The sequence below is a fragment of the Leuciscus leuciscus genome (assembly GCF_965113295.1).
Source record: "Leuciscus leuciscus genome assembly, chromosome: 22".
Classification (NCBI taxonomy): Eukaryota; Metazoa; Chordata; class Actinopteri; order Cypriniformes; family Leuciscidae; genus Leuciscus; species Leuciscus leuciscus.
In genome coordinates this window covers 37200492-37220935 of record NC_138746.1, presented here as the reverse complement: position 1 = coordinate 37220935, position 20444 = coordinate 37200492, and the positions used below count along the sequence as shown (strand labels likewise).

Below are 20444 nucleotides of genomic sequence, written 5' to 3'. Positions count from 1 at the left end.
TCACACACTCACTCACACACACTCACACACTCACACACTCACTCACACACTCACTCACACACTCACTCACACACTCACTCACACTCACTCACACACTCACTCACACACTCACACACTCACTCACACACTCACTCACACACTCACTCACACACTCACTCACACACTCTCACTCACACACTCTCACTCACACACTCTCACTCACACACTCTCACTCACACACTCACTCACACACTCACTCACACACTCACTCACACACTCACTCACACACTCACTCACACACTCACTCACACACTCACTCACACACTCACTCACACACTCACTCACACACTCACTCACACACTCACTCACACACTCACTCACACACTCACTCACACACTCACTCACTCAACACACTCACTCACGGCAGGGGCTCACCCCGTCTCCTCTAACACACACACAGACACACACACTCGCTCACGGCAGGGGCTCACCCATAGACTGTAAAAAATATGGACAAAGCGTCTGTGACGTCACCCAAAGACTTTCTGAAGAACGGTTTTGAGGCCGTTTATGGGGGGTATGGGCAGCGCCATATTTCAATACAAATGTTCAGAAAGGATAACTTACAGGTATGATGTGTTGTGTCAGATCATGGCCGAGACGTCAAATTTCAGGAAATCCACTCGGCGCAGCCTATGCTCGTTGTCAGCTGTCAATCAAGCTGTCAATCGCGCCCTTATTTGTCATACATTTTATATCTAAATACGATCTAAACTAACGAGTTAGAAAAAAATGCACCCCCCTCACAGTTGTCAGGCACTCGGAACCTATCGAAAAATACAATAAAAGTCCATGGGACCAACCTGTAAAAACATGAATTTATGCTGTGAAAATGGACATTTTAACATGGGGGTGTATGGACATTTGCTCCCTTTTGGGACCTTCCCCCAGCGGATTTTCGATGTATTGCAGTTTTTCGCACTTCCGGGTAGGCTTCATTTTTCAGATTAGAATGTTGCCGCTTGGGCTCACCCCGTCTCCTCTAACACACACAGACACACACACACACACACACGGCAGGGGCTCACCCCGTCTCCTCTAACACACACACACAGACACAGACTCACACACTCACAGCATGGGCTCACCCCGTCTCCTCTAACACACACACACTCACACTCACACACTCACAGTACGCACAGAAAACACGCGAATCCTGATTTTTGCCTCTTCTTCCACGTTTAAAAATGTAAATTGGCACAACAAAACACGTCCAAATGATAAACTTTCACTCTATGATAGTTAAATTTAGCAGTTGATCCGTGAATCACACGTGTGCCGAACCGTGGAGAGCTGATCCGTACAGATCATGATCAACTGCGATCCGTTGCACCCCGTGTGTGTGTGTGTGTGTGTGTGTGTGTGTGTGTGTGTGTGTGTAGTACCAGCTCTCTCCTCTTGTCGTCCTCCGTGGCTTCATCCGTCAGCTGAGCGAACACCTCCGTCAGAAACTTCTCATCCTCCTGAAACACACAAACACACACACACTGCTGACTGTTTCTACAGGCTTAAACGCATCATCATTTCTGTTCTGAGGAGAATATTGCTTCGTAATAAATGACACGTACAGTGCCGGTCAAAAGTTTTGGATCGGTAAGATCTTAATGTTTTATTAAAGTCTCTTCTGCTCACCAAGGCTGCGTTTATTTGATAAAAATTACAAAACAACAAAAACAGTAATATTGTGAAATATTATTCCAGTGTAAATCATCTGTTCTCTATGTGAATATACAGTAAAGTGTAATTTATTCCTGTGATCAAAGCTGAATGTTCAGCATCATTACTCCAGTCTTCAGTGTCACATGATCCTTCACAAATCACTCTAATATGATGATTTGATGATCAAAAAACATTTATGATTATTATCAGTGTTGAGAACAGTTCTGTGTGATTTTTGTTCAGGATTCTTTGATGAATTGAAAGTTCAAAAGAAAAGCATTTATTTGAAATAAAATCTTTTGAAACATTATAATCGTCTTTACTGTCACTTTTGATCAATTTTGGAATGATTTCTGAAGGATCATGTGACAGTGAAGACAGTGGTGCAGTTTTCCTCTGGAGTCCCCCCCCCCGCCCGCCCGCACAGAGACAGTCAGCGAGCGTACCTGCAGCATGCTGACGATCTCCACCTTGTTGAAGAAGATGAAGGAGGAGAGCGTGGACAGGAAGTTCTCCTCGAACACGGAGGGCGTGGGCAGGATGATGTCCTGGATGTACTGCACGCGGTAGGTCTGGTGGATCTTCTGCCGCAGCTCGGAGTCGGTGATGGGGATGACCTCCCTAAAGCGGGCCGTGTGCGTGAGGAACTCGCGGTGTCTCCGCGGCTGGGCCAGCGCCGGCTCGTACTCCAGACAGCCCACCACGTCCATGATGCAGTCGTCTGAGAACAGAACCTCGAACAGCGAGGCCTTGTTGAGGAACAGCACGCCGCGCACGATCTCGTACAGGTGGTGCAGCGCCTGCGGGACACACACGTTCACAACACACGTCACTCAGCTGCATGTGTGTGTGGGACTGTGTTCTAACAGCAGAAAACTCTAGTGTGTCACATGACCTCCACCTAAGAATATCTATACACCTTATTTTGCAACGCGGAAGTGTTAGTCCTTCTGTGTTAGACTTCCGCTTCGCTAGCCGGTTGGTAAGACGCGCACAGAACACTATTAAACAGCGTGATGGTTAATGTCTCTCACACTCGCGGTGTAGAACACACTGGGGTCAGGGTTAGTGGCCTAACATCTGATGAGAACATGTTCAGTTACTGTGTGTTGTGACTGGGAGAGGACGGTCTTCGCCGCGCGGCGTTTCACACACTCCATCTCTGCATGTGCTGTGAGTTTAGGGTTGGTTATGACACTCGTATGGGAACACAATGTGCGTCATTTCACCAGATTTATAACATAAATGATCTATAAACCTGTGCCGACACAGGAGAACACATCACTGTTTCTGAATGTGCAAACTGTTCATTCATCGCCACTTCAAAATAAAAGTTTGTGTTTTGATGTCCACGTTATTGTTCAATAAACTACAGTGACTAATATTTCTAACGTAAAGAAGTGGCCAGATATTAGAGATGATGTTCCGTGGGTCTGTCATTCACGAGGTGGACAGAGAAAACGCACGGGAATGTTGTTGCTAGGAGATTAAACGGTTAATGCAGTAGATACACTGTTAACTATATGACTAAAACATAAAAATAACAAGTAACTCGCACTGCCAGCATGTTCACACATCACAATAATGCTTTAAGCAAAGCCGACGTGCTAGCAGGGCAGATCATACGGGTCCTCACGTCCACATTCAGTTCTGCGGGATTATGGGTAACACACACAGATCTTGCAGGTATTAGCTACACTTGAACCAGCGGTTATGTCACACCGTAACTATGCGAATGACGCCAGTCAGTTAGCCAGCCAAAACTACACAGTCCACGCAAAACAGCGGAGTCACAATACAACTAACACATATTTAGAAAATGGCGGCGCCCGCTCCTGCGTGAAGAATAAGGTGGATAGGGTGTGTTAGGGCTGTGCGATATAGCAAAAAAAATTATCACGATATAATGTTTCATATCGTACGGTATCGATAATTACTGACTTTTTTTTATAAGCTTGTTTTTTTTAAGACAAGTACAAAAGTTTGAATTTAAACCACTGTTTTTTTGGGGGGGGTTTTATCCACATTATTAAGGCAAACAACAAATGATATTAGTTTTAGCAGTCAAAAATTAAATGTAAACAAAAATATCTTCTTTATGTCTTATATTAAGATAAAAAAGTAAGCGTTAAAGAAACTCTTGAACTTAAAGGAGAACTCGGTAACCGAACTCGTCACTTCTTCGCTGATTTTCCCTTTTGTTGTCCCATGTTTTCCCCACGAGCTCCCCCTACAGCTGTGGGGGGGCGTATATTTCACAACACAGTCGTAAAAAACTCACTTGCGGCGGCCTCCTCCCCCTCTCTACCGCTGCTCATGTGCGTTTGTTTTGATCGGAGCAAGCCAACTGTATCGCGTGGAGCTATGTCTACCGAGGTGGGTAATCTGGTAATACATCATACATGCGTGTGTGTTTATGTCGAATTGCCGTAAAGCAATTTGTGTTTGGCGCTCGTTCTCGTTCTAGTTCTCGCTTCTCACGAGACTTCTAATTTCTAACTTGCCGGGACGGTAGTGTTGCAAGTTGCAAGGTTGGTTTTCCGCCTGGGAACGCTGGGGGGAGCGGGGAAAGTCACCAATATCACCAGAACAGGTTGTTTAACCATCCAAATGATTTCTAGACAGTTTTATTAAGTTAAAAAAGTTACCAAGTTCTCCTTTAAAATGTTACAAAATGTGTGCAATGTAAAAGTGTAAACGTAGAAGAATCAAGGTAGGTCTTGAAACTTTGAGGTAGGTCAACATCTGTAATAAGTAGGGGTGTAACGGATCGATACGACACAGTGGTGTCGCGGTTAGGTACATTTTTCGATACAACAAAAAGAAAGAAATGCCAAAGAAATTTCCTTGATTTAAAAAATATATAATTATTAAAAGAGAAATTATTTTGAAATAAGTTTAAAAAGAGTTTTCCCTACATCTTGAAACTTTTAGTTTTATAAATGGGGGTAATGTATTTGAAGGATGAACAAATAATGTTTTGGTCATCACATTACAAATAACATTTAAATATTTGAGTTTTGAAGTGCTGGAAAAAGATGTGTCAAGTCAAGTCAAGTTTATTTGTATAGCGCTTTTCACAATACAGATTGTATCAAAGCAGCTTCACAGTATTAAATTAAAATAATACAACAAAGTTTGTTTCAAGAGGAATTTGTTGTTTTATAAAATTTAATTAAATATCCCCAAAATATCCCCAACTGAGCAAGCCAAAGGCAACAGTGGCAAGGAACCGAAAAACTCCATCAGGTGACCTAATGGAGAAAAAAAACCTTGGGAGAACCCAGGCTCAGTCGGGGGCCAGTTCTCCTCTGGCATTTATGAGCTAGAGGCCGGATTGTAGTTTGAACTGTAGGATTATATGAATGCCTGGCTGAAGAGATGCGACTTTAATCTAGTTTTAAACTGGGAGAGCGAGTCTGAGCAACGAACAGTATCAGGAAGACTATTCCAGAGTTTTGGAGCCAAATGTGAAAATGCTCTCCCTCCTTTGGTGGTTCTGGATATCCTAGGTATGACCAAAAGCCTTGAATTTAGTGATCTTAAAGAACGCGATGGATTATAGGGTGATAGAAGATCCGTTAAATAGACTGGAGCTAAGCCGTTTAGGGCTTTATAAGTCAGTAGCAATATCTTATAATTAATACGGAACTTTATAGGTAACCAATGCAGTGATGATAAAATCGGTGTTATATGATCATATTTTCTTGATCTCGTAAGAACTCTAGCAGCTGCATTTTGGACTAACTGTAGCTTGTTTATTGAGGATGCAGGACAACCAGCTAATAAAGCATTACAGTAATCCAGTCTCGAGGTCATGAATGCATGAACTAACTTTTCTGCATCAGAAACTGATAGCATATTACGTAGCTTAGCAATGTTTCTAAGGTGGAAAAAGGCTGTTTTTGTGTGACGTACTTGAAATCATTTTACTATTCCTGTCAAACTTCCATGGTTACAGTGAGTGTTACTACGGTAAAGCCATAGCCTATACAATGAATGTTGCTGATCTGTGGACAAAGCCTATAACTAGTTTATTCATCGCACAATGTTTCTCCTGGTTTCCACGTCAGCGCTGTTTGATCCGTTAATAACGGAGAAGTGTGAATGCTTCTCACTAGATCTTGCAGCGATGTTATTACTTCAGTGGCGAATTCAAATGCTTTCTTTACCGGATCTCTTAGAGCTGTGTAGTAACAGTGTCGCTTGATCAAGATCGGCTCGCGCTGCACTCACTGACATTGATGGTCCAAACTGATAAACGGTCCGTGAAGTACAAAATAACGCAGTTTCGTTCCGCTTTCATTGCGCTTGCCATTTGATGTTGGGCAACGTTATGGTGGTCGCGCGTGCATTTGAATGAAAATATTGAGCGCCATATCGAAAATTTTTCATATTGTTAACGACAATGGTGTACCGTCGATAAATACAGATACCGTTTTATCGCCCAGCCCTAGGGTGTGTTACCATTTTTGGCAAAGGATGTACTGTATATATGTGTGAGCGAGCAGAAATCTGTGGTGGTCTTCTGCAGGAGATAGAGCTGGGCGGTGTGTGTGTGTGTGTGTGTGTGTGTGTGTGTGTGTGTGTGCGTGTGTTAGTGGTGGGCGGGACACCGGTTCATAACGAATACCAGCGTTTATTTTTGTTATGATATACATTTTTTATATACCGCAATACCAGTGTATGTCTCTTAACCAGTGCTGGGAACACAGGCGACACTGTGTGAGAGGGTCCTTCACTGTTCACTGGTGAGGCTCAGTGTGTGTGTTACTGTGACGGTTAAACTATAACTGAGAGCTGTCAAATTATATTACAGTGTTTCCCTTACATTGGTTCACAATATCAACAATCAATATCTTTTGGAAAATCTATTAGTGGTTGGCACTGACATCGTTGAATAAACATGAGCACTGCTCGTTTCACAGCCTAGGCGCGGCGCGAGTTTTCTTATATGAGTGTGTCTGAAGTGAGGTGAAAGTTTCGATGTTATCTCTCCTGATAAAGCAGTGTTTATGAGCGCCTCCTGCTGGACCTCTTTGCAAAACCTGCAAATCTGTATTAATCCTAGTGTGGATGTTTCTACAATATTCACTCATGACAGTGGCGTTCTGAGTCAATCTACTGCAGTATTTCTTCTCTCACTCAGTAGAACATGTGGTTAACACCCAGTCATGCTTGAAAAAACAAAACCTCTCATACACCGTGAAACCAGTATCATTTTGACAAATACGGTGATGTGGACTAGCACCGAGCGCTAGCAGAAGATGCTGGGCTGTGCGGTGAAGCTAAGTGTGATGATGTGTGAAGTGAAAGCGTAACTGGCCTGTCGGTGGTGTGAGTCCTCGCAGGAGCGGAAGAGCAGCAGCAGCTTGCGGATGAACCCTGAGCTCAGCAGAGCTAGCGCTAGCTTCTCGCGGCGCACGGGCGAGGACAGCACTGACGTCACCAGCTCCGCGATCTCCTCCAGATGCTCCGGCTCGCAGGCCGGCAGGTCCAGCACATGAGCCGACTCCAGATCCTCCAAACGCTCCTCCTCAGACTCATCCATCGGGTCCTGCGTGATCTCCACCGACGGGTCTTTGCCCTGCACCTGCGCACACACACGCACACACACACACACACACACGTCAACAACAGCAGAGCCTCAGTATCAGCGACCACGAGTCTTACCTACTTGTTAAAGTCCCCCTGTAGTCAAAAATGTTATCCTTAAAACTCATCTTTGATCACCAAAATGACATATTTAAAGTTTTCTCCTTTTCTTCATGCCTTATAATATCTTGAATGTAACTCGACACCCTTGCCTCATTTAGTATACGCGGCTCTATGAATATGCAAATGAGCCAGGGATCCTGAGTGATCTCCATTGACGGGTCTTTGCCCTGCACACCAAACACGTCAACAAGAGCCGACTGCCGTATGAGCGACTGATTAGTCCTTACTTACTGTTAAATCCCCCTGTGGTGTAAATCCAGCTTTTAATGTTGTTTATATGTGTATGTGGTGTTTTTAATATGCTTTAAGACAAACCCTGTGTAAATCATCAGCCGACACCATTGCTGAGTAGGGATGTGACGGTGAAGATATTTTCCCTGAATTGGCGCTGATTTAAAAGCGAAACTAAAATGCGCGCGTGTCGGAGTGAGCAGAACAGAGCGAGTGTTTTCAGTTCAGTCCTATGGAGAAACGTTCTGCTCGCTCCGACACGTGCGCATTTTAGTTTCGCTTTTAAATCAGCGCCAATGCGGGGCGGACTGCTTGAATGGTGAGTTCATAAGACTATTTTTCTTAACACATCAACAAAACAACATATTTAAATTCGCTTAAATATGCGCTTTTACAGCAGATGTTCCGGCATCATCTTCAGCTCCTCGCTCTGGTGATTAATGAGACCTGACTCTTGCTGATCTGAGCTGCGACTCTCGCTCCAATCATGAGTTATTAAGCAGACACCGTTCAGTGTTTTATTGTAGTGTACTGTTCTCTAACTGAACTAAATGAGTTTATATTGAAAATAGAAAAAATCGAATCGAATCGACAGTGCCGCGGTGGGCAAGTGATGTAAGCGGTGTTGCTTCTGAACACCAGTGTCACGTATCGTAGCGACACCAGTGCTAACCCTAACTATTAAGTACTTGCGCGCTGTCTGACTCTGAGAGATGTTTCTCTGCACACATACATAGAGTAAAGCCGCCTCACAAACAGCTCGCGGGTAACAAGTTATTTTTCGTGGATTATATCGCTTTAATGGTTGTAACCAAGATGGCGCCGCGGATGGCTGCCTCGGTGTGGAGCTCTCCGGTTATTGTGTTGTTTTTGTTGGTTTGTTCTGCGTTTAGTCATTCTTTTCCTATCAGTTTCCCCAAAGACAAACTACTGGACATTAGGAAACACACACCAGACAACTTTTTTACAGATTTTGATTACTCAGACGTTTTACTGGACATTCTCGTCGGAGGGGCAGCGGTGTTGTTCAAACGCGCGGTCAGACGCAAACGCGGGAAGCGCGCTGGTTAAACTCCGCGAGCGCGGCCTCCGCACTGCACTCCCCAGTATTCATCTTGCGAATCTCCGATCTCTTCCTAACAAAATGGACGAACTTCTTCTCCTCACCCGCACTAACAAGGATTTTTTAAACTCCGCTGCTCTGTGCTTCACTGAAACCTGGCTGAGTGAAGCCATACCGGACAACGCACTACATCTGCCGGGCTTCCAGCTGTTCCGAGCGGATCGCATCGCGGAACTAACGGGGAAAACGAGAGGTGGTGGATTGTGTTTCTACATTAACGAAACAACACTGAAGATGTGCTCTCCTAATTTAGAGGCGCATTTCATAAACTGTAAACCTTTCTACTCGCTGCGGGAGTTTTCCTCATTCATTCTCGCGAATGTTTACATTCCTCCAGACGCGTGTGTGAGCGTGGCGCTACAACAACTGGCTGAACATATAGCTGAAATGGAACAAAGGTACCCAGACTCTCTTTTAATCATTCTTGGGAATTTTAACAAAGCAAATCTCTCCCGTGAACTGCCAAAATACAGACAGCATGTTACATGTCCTACCAGAGACAGTAATATATTGGACCACTGTTACACCACGATAAAGAATGCGCATCACTCCGTCCCACGGGCAGCTTTGGGGCTCTCTGATCATTGTTTGGTTCATCTTATACCGACCTACAGGCAGAAACTGAAATCAGCTAAACCTGTAATAAGGACTATAAAAAAATGGACCAACGAAGCAGAGCAGGATCTACAGGCCTGCTTTGATTGCACTGATTGGACTGTTTTTGAAGCTGCAGCCACCGATCTGGATGAGCTCACAGATACTGTAACATCATATATCCGTTTCTGTGAGGATACATGCATTCCTACCAGGACATTCTTATCATTCACTAATGATAAACCATGGTTTACTGGGAAACTCAAACAGCTTCGTCATGCCAAAGAGGATGCTTACAGAAGTGGGGATAAAATCTTGTATAACCAGGCCAGAAACAGACTGACAAAGGAGATCAGAGTTGCTAAAAGAAGCTACTCTGAAAAGCTGAAAACCCAGTTTTCAGCCAACGACCCGGCATCAGTCTGGAGAGGCCTGAGGAACATCACCAACTACAAATCACCATCCCCCCGATCTGTGGAGAATCAACAACTGGCTGACACTCTCAATGCATTCTATTGCAGGTTTGAGAAGCCCAGACTCACACCTCACACCCGCTCTGATGTGCACTTCACACATCCACCATCACCTCCTGCAACCCCTCTCCTCCCCCCTTCTGCCATCCAACCTGAGCTTAAGGTCTGTGTGGAGGACGTGAGCCGAGTCTTCAAAAAACAGAAGACTAGGAAAGCTTCAGGCCCAGACGGCATCTCATCTGCTTGTCTAAAAGCCTGCGCTGACCAACTGGCCCCAGTCTTCACGCAGATCTTCAACAGATCATTGGAGCAGTGTGAAGTTCCCTGCAGCTTCAAACACTCCACTATCATTCCGGTTCCCAAAAAACCTAAAATCACTGGACTTAATGACTACAGACCTGTCGCTCTCACGTCTGTGGTCATGAAGTCATTTGAAAGACTGGTGTTGGCCTATCTGAAGGACATCACTGGACCCCTGCTGGATCCCTTTCAGTTTGCTTACAGAGCAAACAGGTCTGTGGATGATGCAGTCAACATGGGACTGCACTATATCCTGCAACATCTTGACAGACCTGGGACTTATGCACGGATCTTATTTGTGGACTTCAGTTCGGCCTTCAATACCATCATCCATTATCTTCTCACAGCCAAACTGACTCAGCTCTCCATGCCATCCTCAATCTGTCAGTGGATCTCCAGCTTCCTGACGGACCGGCAGCAGCGAGTGAGACTGGGGAAGCTCACATCCAGGACCCTCACCATCAGCACTGGCGCCCCCCAAGGGTGCGTTCTCTCCCCACTGCTCTTCTCCCTGTACACTAATGACTGCACTTCTAAAGACCCCTCTGTCAAGCTCCTGAAATTTGCAGACGACACCACCGTCATCGGTCTCATCCAAAATGGTGACGAGTCTGCTTACAGACTGGGGGTTGAACAGCTGGCTGTCTGGTGCAGCTATAACAACCTTGAGCTGAACACGCTCAAAACAGTGGAGATGATTGTGGACTTCAGGAGAAAATCCCCAGCACTCCCCCCTCTCACCATCATGAACAGCACTGTGGAAGCAGTGGAGTCATTCAGGTTCCTGGGCTCTACCATCTCTCAGGACCTGAAGTGGGCAAATCACATTGACTCCATTGTGAAAAAGGCCCAGCAGAGACTGTACTTCCTTCGCCAGCTGAAGAAGTTCAATCTGCCACAGGAGCTGCTGATCCAGTTCTACTCAGCCGTCATTGAGTCTGTTTTAAGCACTTCCATCACTGTCTGGTTTGGTTCAGCTACCAAATCGGACATCAAGAGACTACAACGGACAGTCCGGACAGCAGAGAGGATTATTGGTGCCCCCCTGCCAGCCCTCCAGGACCTGTACTCTTCCAGAGTGAGGAAGAGAGCAGGTAAAATCATCACAGACTCCACTCACCCTGGACACCCCCTGTTTGAACTGTTACCGTCAGGACGGCGACACAGATCACTGGCCACAAGAACATCCAGGCACAGGAACAGTTTCTTTCCACAGGCCATTTCCCTTCTGAACACTTAACATGCCCCCCAAGGCATATGCCTGTAAGTGCAATACTCCCACTGTCTAGTGCAATATTCTCTAACTCAGGTGATATTTATATTTATATTTATATTATTCATACTACTCAAAATACTGTAAATATGTTCATAATCTGTAAATATTTATTCGGACTAAACCCAACTGTGACCCTACTTTTTTACTTTTATACTATTTTTATTTTTTTTAATATATTTTATTCTTAGAATTTGTATTACTATGTTTCTTGTTGTATTTGTATATGTATATGTGCACTGGAAGCTTCAGTACCAAGAAAAATTCCTTGTGGGTGCAAGCACACTTGGCAATAAAGCTTTCTGATTCTGATTCAGATTAACAGTCAAAAACATGCGAAAATTATGTCAGTTTCGGTCTTGGTGAGTATCCTCTAAACACAGTCGGTTATGTCTTAAATAAGCATAATTCGCTCGTGACCGTATAATGAAATCAGGATCCGTGCACTAGCTCTTAAAGGGACAGCAGCCATATGTGTCTGTCATTAATTTGGTTGTCAAAACAACAAACCATAGCTTTCATTTTAAGGAATCAGGATTAATAGCCTATGTATTTAATTTAGTCAGGACTAAAATACTACCCAGTGTTATTTTACATTTGATTACTTTATTCAGTCTCTGTAGTATTTCTGAATACTAGTGTTAGACCTAAGCAAACACTTCTCTCTTTATTTCTCTTTATTGGTATCTTTATTCTGTTGTATATATTTGTGCTACTTTTTTCAATTTAATTCAAAGATTGAAATCAAGCTTCCTTGTAGGGGTGTCCCCGACTATGGATTTTCATAGTAGAACCGTCAAGTCTTGCCTATAGTCGAATCATGTGTATGGGGGCGGGGCTTTAACATTTCAAAGCCGCGATGTACAGAAAATCACACAAAGATATAGAAGAAAATGTATAAAAACATTTTGGATCAATAAAACTAAGAAATAACATTAATAACTCCAGAAAGGCCACACTGCAGACAGGATTTGCATTTCACATGAAAAAAAAAAAAAAATTAAATCGGCTAAATTACCTGTGCGAGCAGGCTCTAAGTACAGCACAACATCAATACACCGAAAAAATAAACAACTAATTAAATATGAACAGAATATATCTTTCTAATAAATAAAAATACAAAACCAAATAAATCAGAATCAAGTCACAAGATGAGCAAATGTGTGCAAAATGCCTAAAGTGCAGGGGAACATATATTCAAAGCACAAGCCACAAATAGTTAGATTAGATAACCCCGACAGATCAATAAATACAATTAAAATAAAGAAATTATTAAAATAACGATAGTAGCCAGAATTTTCAACTTTGACTTTTTAACGGCAGAAACAACAATAAATGCTAAACTGGAGAGGCAGTCTTTAGCTAAACATGTTCACAGCATCCAAAAATCAAATTAGAACCGGCTGAAAAGTTTTGAAATCACTTGTACCCGATACCTGACCGAGAGAACAAATCCAGTCTTTCACTCTGTGTCTGCTGGAGTCTTTTGTGCGCGCGGATAAAATACATTCTAAAACACTTAACGTGAAAAACGTTTAACGACTCAATCTCCTAAAATAGTTAAATTAAGGAAAACCATGATCGCACTTCTGCCGGCCAACGTTAACAAGCTGGTTTTCCACGGGACATTCTAAAATGCTTAACGTGAAAAAAGCTTTTAAAACGCTTAAAAGGCACTTTAACGTGGCTTAATGTACACAGTACACACTTTATGTGTAGATAAGCAGATGAACCCAGAATATGAACGCAATGCGTTCCTCCTATAGTAAAGGAGGACTTCTTTACATAATTTGACATTTTTATTTTAACTATTTTAGGAGATTGAGTCGTTAAACTTTTTTTCACGTTAAGTGTTTTAGAATGTATTTTATCCGCACGCACAAAAGACTCCAGCGGATACAGACAGAGTGAAAGACTGTTTTCCTGATGCTAAATCCAGCCTTGGAGAATATCCTTTCTGATGGTGTACATTCACACTTTAGATTTTCTTATCCCAGACATTGTTAAAGATTTAAATCCTTGCCGCCAAGACGCTCCTCTGTCGGTCACGGATTGAAAGTGAAACTTAAATCTGTCACGGGGTGTTTGGATTTATTCACGCACGTTAAAAAATATTTATTAAAAGCTTCTTTCTTTGCACATTTTTATATACAGCATTATCATAATAGGCTGAATATTAATGTATTGACAGAAAACCGGTAGTTCTATGTGAAATCAGACATTGAGCGTCCTCATATAGCCAAAGTGGCATGATCCTCGTTTCATAACACCTCTGCGGAGATTCGACCGTGAGATCGGTAGTCGAATCAGGCTCCTCCTATCAAAGCATTGAATCTTCGACCATTCGGGGTCACCCCTACTTCCTTGTGTTGTGTAAATTCTTAAGAACAAAATTACACCATTGTAAAAATGCGATGAGTGAGCATACATTTAGGCGAGATAAATGTAATTAAAAAAAAAGTCTAAACTCCCCCCTCAAATAAAAATTTCCCCCCATAAGAATCACCTCAGGGGGGATTTTCCCCCCATTTTCCAAAATGAAATTCAGGCCCTGACGTGTGATCGTCAACCAGTGGATCTCTGAGCTGAGTGAGTGAGTGGAGGTGGGACTCATTTGCATATTCATAGAGCCGCGCATACTTAATGAGGTAAGGGTGTCGAGTTACACTCAAGATATTATAAGGCATGAAGACATAAGGGATGAAATTGACTACAGGGGGACTTTAAGATAAACTAGTATATGTTGAGGTGTTTGTTCTAGAGGCCGACCGATTAATCGGGCCGATTTTTGGCTTTCTTTTAAGATTAGGCATTCGCAGATTAGGGTGATTAATATTCATGCGCATCCGCGGGCAGCTAAGCATTGATGAGGAACCCGAGACACTGCCCCTTTCACTGTAGGAAGAATACAGTCCCGCTCTGCCAGCTAACTCTCTGAAGAGGACTACCGGGAAACTTCCCAAGAAACGATAATGTTCCTCTTTTTAAGCCTTTCCTATTTAAATATCGAAGCACACGTAGACTGGAAAGTACCCGCGTCTCTCAGTTTGGTACTCGTGTTGTGTGTGTGTGTGTGTGTGTGTGTAGCAACACACATCCAGATCGCCGCGTCTCAGAGCGCGCGAATAGTGAACCCATTTATATCTTCCTATGCATAAGAGGACACATTCACACTTGGGCCATATCGAGTTTACGATATATCGATATGTCTACTGTTGTTATATCAATATAGCCTGCAGTAGTTTGATAAACGTGCATCTGAAAATAGCGGAGTGAGCAGTGCGGGGTAAGTGCACCGACTCGTCCTAAGCATGAGACAAGCGTTATATTAATATAGCCCTTCAGATGCTCTGACCAACAGATGCTGGCGCTGTTGAATTTGAGGTGCAGTGCATGACTTACATTTCACTCTTCATCTGTAAATGATAGAAACTAGAGTAAAACAGGAGTAAACTCCGCTGAACTTCACAGATGTCCGTGAACGAGCGCCGCCGCGCGCACAGACTGAGCGCAATAATTCTAACAAAAATATACATATTGCTAAAATATTTTCTATTGAACAATAAATGTGCTATATGTAGAATTTTAAACGTACAAGTGATTACTTATATTATTTATTTTATTTATGTACGTTTTTGTGCACTAAAACTTTATTTTGTTTCATCTAAAAGTTTATTTGACGGTCTAGATTTTAAGACCTGTAATGTGTATTTAATATTTAACATATACATAATTTTTATTTAATTTTTTATACAAGTGCTCTGATTGGAGAGGCTTGGTTTAATTCAATGGTAATAAATGTCTCATTTAAGCAATTTTCTGTATTACTTCTTATTAACTGTTAGATTTTATGAGATGAAGAAAAAAAGAAAAGGGAATTCGGCCAAAAAACAAACAAACCCCTAACCTAAACCCATGTCGGTCGACCTCTGGTTTGCTCTTCGTTCACGTCGTCTTGTTCGATCACTTAAGGAAGGCTGTTTTAAAGAATTATGCAATTTCATTTGTACCAAAAAAGGGTAATCTGCTTTATACAATACATGTGTGTCTGTCTCTATTATGGCTGTGGTTTAGAGTCATGCATACATTACTGCTCTCGGTGATCATTCTGAACTGCATTTTACAGATAATAAACAGTGGTTACATTTTTTCTCCATAAGGGAAGACGACAGAGAGGACGACAGTCACATGGCAATCGGAATGAAGTGGCCAAATCCCATTTAAGTTTCATTCGGATTCAGATTCAGTTTAAAACCTTTTCTGATTCGTTCAATAGAACATGTTACACTTTAAAACATGAGGTGTGACGCAGGGAAGGAGAGATGGTGAGCGTGATCACAGAAAACACGTTGTTGCTGAATATCTTAAAAGAAGAGTTGAAAGACTAGACGTAAGTCACGCAAGATGTAACTGTTGAAGTAAGTGAAGGCATGGATGAGGAGGAGTGGTGGCATATGAACACGCACATCAGACTGATCATTTAAAAAGAAAAAGAAAAGAAAGTAATAACTTTTTTACAACAGAAATGAACCATTACTGAACTTCCTTAAGCTGGACTGTGATGCTATTTTCTTCTGGAAACAAACTTTGTTGTATTATTTTCCTGTTATCACTGTAAAGCTGCTTTGAAATGATCAGTATAAAGGAAGGTGACTTGACTTTATTCAGACCTCATGTAAACACTGTATTCAGAGTCATCCGTGGAGGAGTCCGTGTGAATGAACAAACCTGACAGATCTTCTCCCAGATTTCGTCACAGCCGGCTTTCTCTTGGAAACTCAGAGCCAGGTCGTAGTTCTCCGCTTCGGACCACACGATGAGCGTGTCCTGGGGGGTCAAAGGTCACAGGGCTCAGGCAGGGTTAGGAGAGATATCTATTTAACACTCAGATGGAGGATCGTGTACCTGCTGTTTCTGATACGCAGTGCTGGTGATGATCTTGGACTCCAGCAGCAGTGACCCTACACACACACAGAGAGAGAGAGAGAGAGATCAGCTCGGGGTCACGTGATGATGATGATGATGATGGTGGTGAAGAGGCTCGTACCGTCGGACTCTGCGGTGACCGTGAGAGAGGTCTCCTCGTCGGAGCAGCACACATGCCCCGTGCCCCGGTCCTCCCACTGCCGGTCCTCGTTCAGCGTGTACAGCTTCACTCTCCTCCGGGTGTCGCTCATCTTCACTAGCTCAAACCTCTCCGACACTAGCAGTCCTGGCGCATATTCACCTCACTAAACTAGCACTGTCTGCCCTCGCATCCACACAGCCGGGAACTAGACATCCTACCGCACTAAACCACCAGTTTACCTCACTAAACCACGCTACCCTGTGGAAACCACCCGACGAGACTAGTTCAACGGTCTATTTAGCTCTAACGTTAACCACTCGCTTTAATATCTCCAATCGTTCATCTTAAGCTCACGGAATCAGTAGAATGAGCCAAACCTCAGAGTTTCAGCCTCGTGATTCTCAGACTCTCGCGTGAACGGTCTACGGTCTCGTTTAACTGTGTTTGGCTCTCGGTTACGGCTCTGAATGAGCGTTAATCGGGTCGGGTCGTTTAAATGTTTACGTGAATGTCCGTCTATCCGCCGATCGCCGCCATCTTGTGTGTCTTTCACTTCATCGTCGCTCGTCTGATGATGGCGCGGGGTTTCCGCACACGGGCTACGGAAGCCGCGGCAGGACACGTTCACGCGCAGCCGTACTGCAGTCACCATGGTTACCACAGTCACTCAGCGAACACTGCTCGATTCCCAAAACTCGATTGGAATTCTAAGTTTACATTTCGCAGTTCTGACTAGTCCCTCGCAATTCTGGTTACAACTCACAATTCTGATCCTCTTTTTTTATTTTATTTTTTTATATCTCATAATTCTCACTTTCTTTCGCGAAATGTGGAAATTTTCCCCATTGAATTTTGAGTTTACATCTCGCAATTTTTGTTCTCAAAATTGAAAGAAAAAGGTCAGAATTATTTTGAGATGAAGTTAAAGTCGCAATTACCTTTTTAATTATTTTTTACTTCCATGTCGCCTACAACTCTGTATAAATTATGGGCTGTTCACACCACAGATGAAAACTCGCTCTGAATGTTGAAGAATATCAGAGTCACAGTGACAGTATCATTTTAATCACTTTCAGAACAATTTTTGTCCAGCTGATGAACGATAAAAAAATAAAACATTTTTAACAGCCAATCAGAATCCATCCTGCTTAAAAGTCACAATGAAGTCAAAATGGACAATTCTTATTTTTATGGAATATTGCAGTGTTTTTGTAAATGATTTATCAGTGCAAATCATCATTGTTTTAAATTCATGTTCCTGGTAATCTTGAATCAGAATAACTTCCCCTCTATAGGGGTATTTTTGTAACATTATTCCAAATAAATAGATTGAGATGCACAAATAAATGTGAAGAGATTCACAAAAATGTATAAAATTCACACATAAATACTATGAGATTTGCAAATGAAAAAATATTTACAAATGTGTTAAATCCACAAATAAGTGGACTCCACCCACCATCTACTTAAGCCAATCAGATAACAGCCATATCATATATATATATATACACTGTATATACAGACACACACAGTTGTAATTAAATGATTTATCCCCCATTGCAAATCAGGTTTGTTGGCATTATTTACAGACTTTCAGCTGTTTGCACTGAACAAATCAAGCAAAAGCAATTGAAATAGCTCAACACAACAAATGTTTCAAGTGGTTTACCCAAATTCAACTGAAAATGCAACTTTTAATGACTTCTGCAGTTTCAAAATTGTTCAACCCCCTGAATATAATCCCTTACAACAGCACAAATCTGCAGAACAGGTGTTGTCTCACTAATCAAGGGCTTCATTAGATGCACCAGGTGTGCTTGAGCTAGAACACATGAAATATCTGAACTGGTGAGGTTTGTTGAGTGTCACGTTTGACTGCATGTTAGAAATATTGCTAAGTCAAAAGAATGGTCCAAAAGGCTAAGAGAAGATATCATCGCCCTTCACAAACAAGCGGAGGCACTAAATATTCCAAGAGACACCGCTGGACACATAGTTCGCATGTTTGAAGTTAAAAGAACAGTGGTTACACTCCCTGGACAGGGCAGAAGAAGGAAGCGATCAAGAAGCGTGTGGAAGAAGAGATGGTTCATTGAAGTATCAGGAGATCCTAGGAGAAAACATCATGCCGTCAGTGAGGAAGCTGAAGCTTGGATCTTCAACAGGACAATGATCCCAAACATTCCTCAGATTCCTCAAGGCTTGGTTGCAGAAGAAGTCCTGCCTGGGAGATACAGTGGCATCACAGTCTCCTGACTCGAACCCCAGAGAAATTCTCTGGTGGGATTTGAAGGTGGCGGTTGCAAACCCAGGAATATCCCTGAACTGGAGGCCATTGCTCATGAGGAACGGGCTCAGATCCCTCAGAAACAGAAGCTGCTGTTACACATCTCATCTGTAGCTCAGGACAGCAGAAGGCTGTTCTACTGAGTACTGGAGATGCTTGCCATGAAGGGGGTGAATCATTTTGAGACTGCAGAAGTCAGTAAAAGTTGCATTTTCAGGTAAATTTGGAGAAACCACTTGAAACATTTGTGTTGAGCTATTTCAATTACCTTTGTTTGATTTGTTCAGTGAAAACAGCTGAAAGTTTGTACATTTTGCAAATAGGGTTATAATATATATATAATAGAGGTTATAATATATATATATATATATATATATATATATATATATCTTTGTATTTATTTATAATGCTGTAAGTAACTTTTACATTCAAAAACTATTAAGTCTGATTCACATGAAATGATATATGTGTGGTCAGGTGTTTTAACCGATAAATATGCATATCGCTGGTCTGATGGGCGTTTCACTGTTAAAGATATGATCTCTTCGGAACCTGTCACACTTTAAAATAGAACCCACCTCAATATTCTCTACAAAGGGAATCATAATACATGTATCTAATGTTTAGTTACTCTAAACGATATAATACTCTATATATCGTTAGATCCATGCTGCTCATAGTGGGAAACACTGTTGACTGTTGTGTGACAGTAATTTCACCGATCACACAAACTCGCATGTTTATCACGAGGTTGAATTAAGTTATTTCAGCTACTGTTGAATAACGTGACGCTTCCATAACGCGTTGTTCCCATAACAGAGATGTAAGGATGGCCAGCAGCCATATCACCCTGTAGCCCATGACTGGATGTCCACTGAAGCTCAGCAGGGATGAGTCTGGTCAGTTCCTGGATGGGAGACTCCTGGGAAAACCAGGTTGCTGCTGGAAGAGGTGTTAGTGAGGCCAGCAGGGGGCGCTGCTCACCCTGTGGTCTGTGTGGGTCTTCACCAGTACAGTAATGGGGACACTATACTGTCGAAGAGCACCGTCCTTCGGATGAGATGTTAAGATGTTAAACGGAGGCCCTGACTCTCTGTGGTCATTAAAGAGTAGGGGTGTAACCCATTAGCCATTAACATTTGCCCAGTGGCCTCTGTCCATTAAAATTGATTGATTGCCCATTCATTAAAAGTTGGATCTGTCCATCATGGCCTCCTAATCATGCCCATATACTGATGGCCTCATCATGTCTCCTCTCCTCCAGTCAGCTGGTGTGTGTGTGTGTGTGTGTGTGTGTGTGTGTGTGTGTGTGTGTGTGTGTGTGTGTGTGTGTGTGTGTGTGTGTGTGTGTGTGTGTGTGTGTGTGTTCTGGCGCAGTATGGCTGCCGTCGCATCATCAGGTGGTGCTGCACACCGGTGTTGGTTGAGGAGATTCCCCGCCTTCCATGTAAAGCGCTTTGAGTAACCCAGAAAAGCGCAATATAAATGTAACGAATTATTATTATTATTATTAAAGCGCTGTTTCTCTGGCATTTTTAAAAGGCTCATCAAATATAATAATGTGGCTTGGCTTGATTCACAGTCTAATGGTCTAACGAAATAAACATTTTAAACATATTTTACTGTACCAATGTTATGGGCTTTACACTTTCTATTTGAGCCAGTAAACAAAGTTATTT

At 42.6% G+C, this 20444-nt stretch overlaps 1 protein-coding gene and 1 long non-coding RNA gene across 2 annotated transcripts in view; both read right to left on the bottom strand.

The window, feature by feature from the left end:
- The window catches only part of ppp4r3b (protein phosphatase 4, regulatory subunit 3B), a 36244-nt gene extending 19188 nt beyond the window's left edge, over nt 1-17056 (bottom strand). Inside the window, exons 1-6 of the mRNA XM_082153230.1 lie at nt 16458-17056; nt 16316-16371; nt 16139-16237; nt 7025-7291; nt 2145-2498; nt 1425-1502 (exon numbers count right to left, since the gene is read on the bottom strand). Of these exons, the coding sequence (XP_082009356.1) occupies nt 1425-1502; nt 2145-2498; nt 7025-7291; nt 16139-16237; nt 16316-16371; nt 16458-16587 (984 nt within the window). The 5' untranslated portion in view covers nt 16588-17056. The remainder of the gene's footprint in view (nt 1-1424; nt 1503-2144; nt 2499-7024; nt 7292-16138; nt 16238-16315; nt 16372-16457) is intronic.
- LOC309486111 lies at nt 3714-7016 on the bottom strand. Its single transcript, XR_014201395.1, has 2 exons — nt 4370-7016; nt 3714-3855 (listed from the first exon to the last, which is right to left on the bottom strand). It is a non-coding gene; the product is annotated as an uncharacterized lncRNA (long non-coding RNA).
- Nucleotides 17057-20444: the final 3388 nt, after the last annotated feature.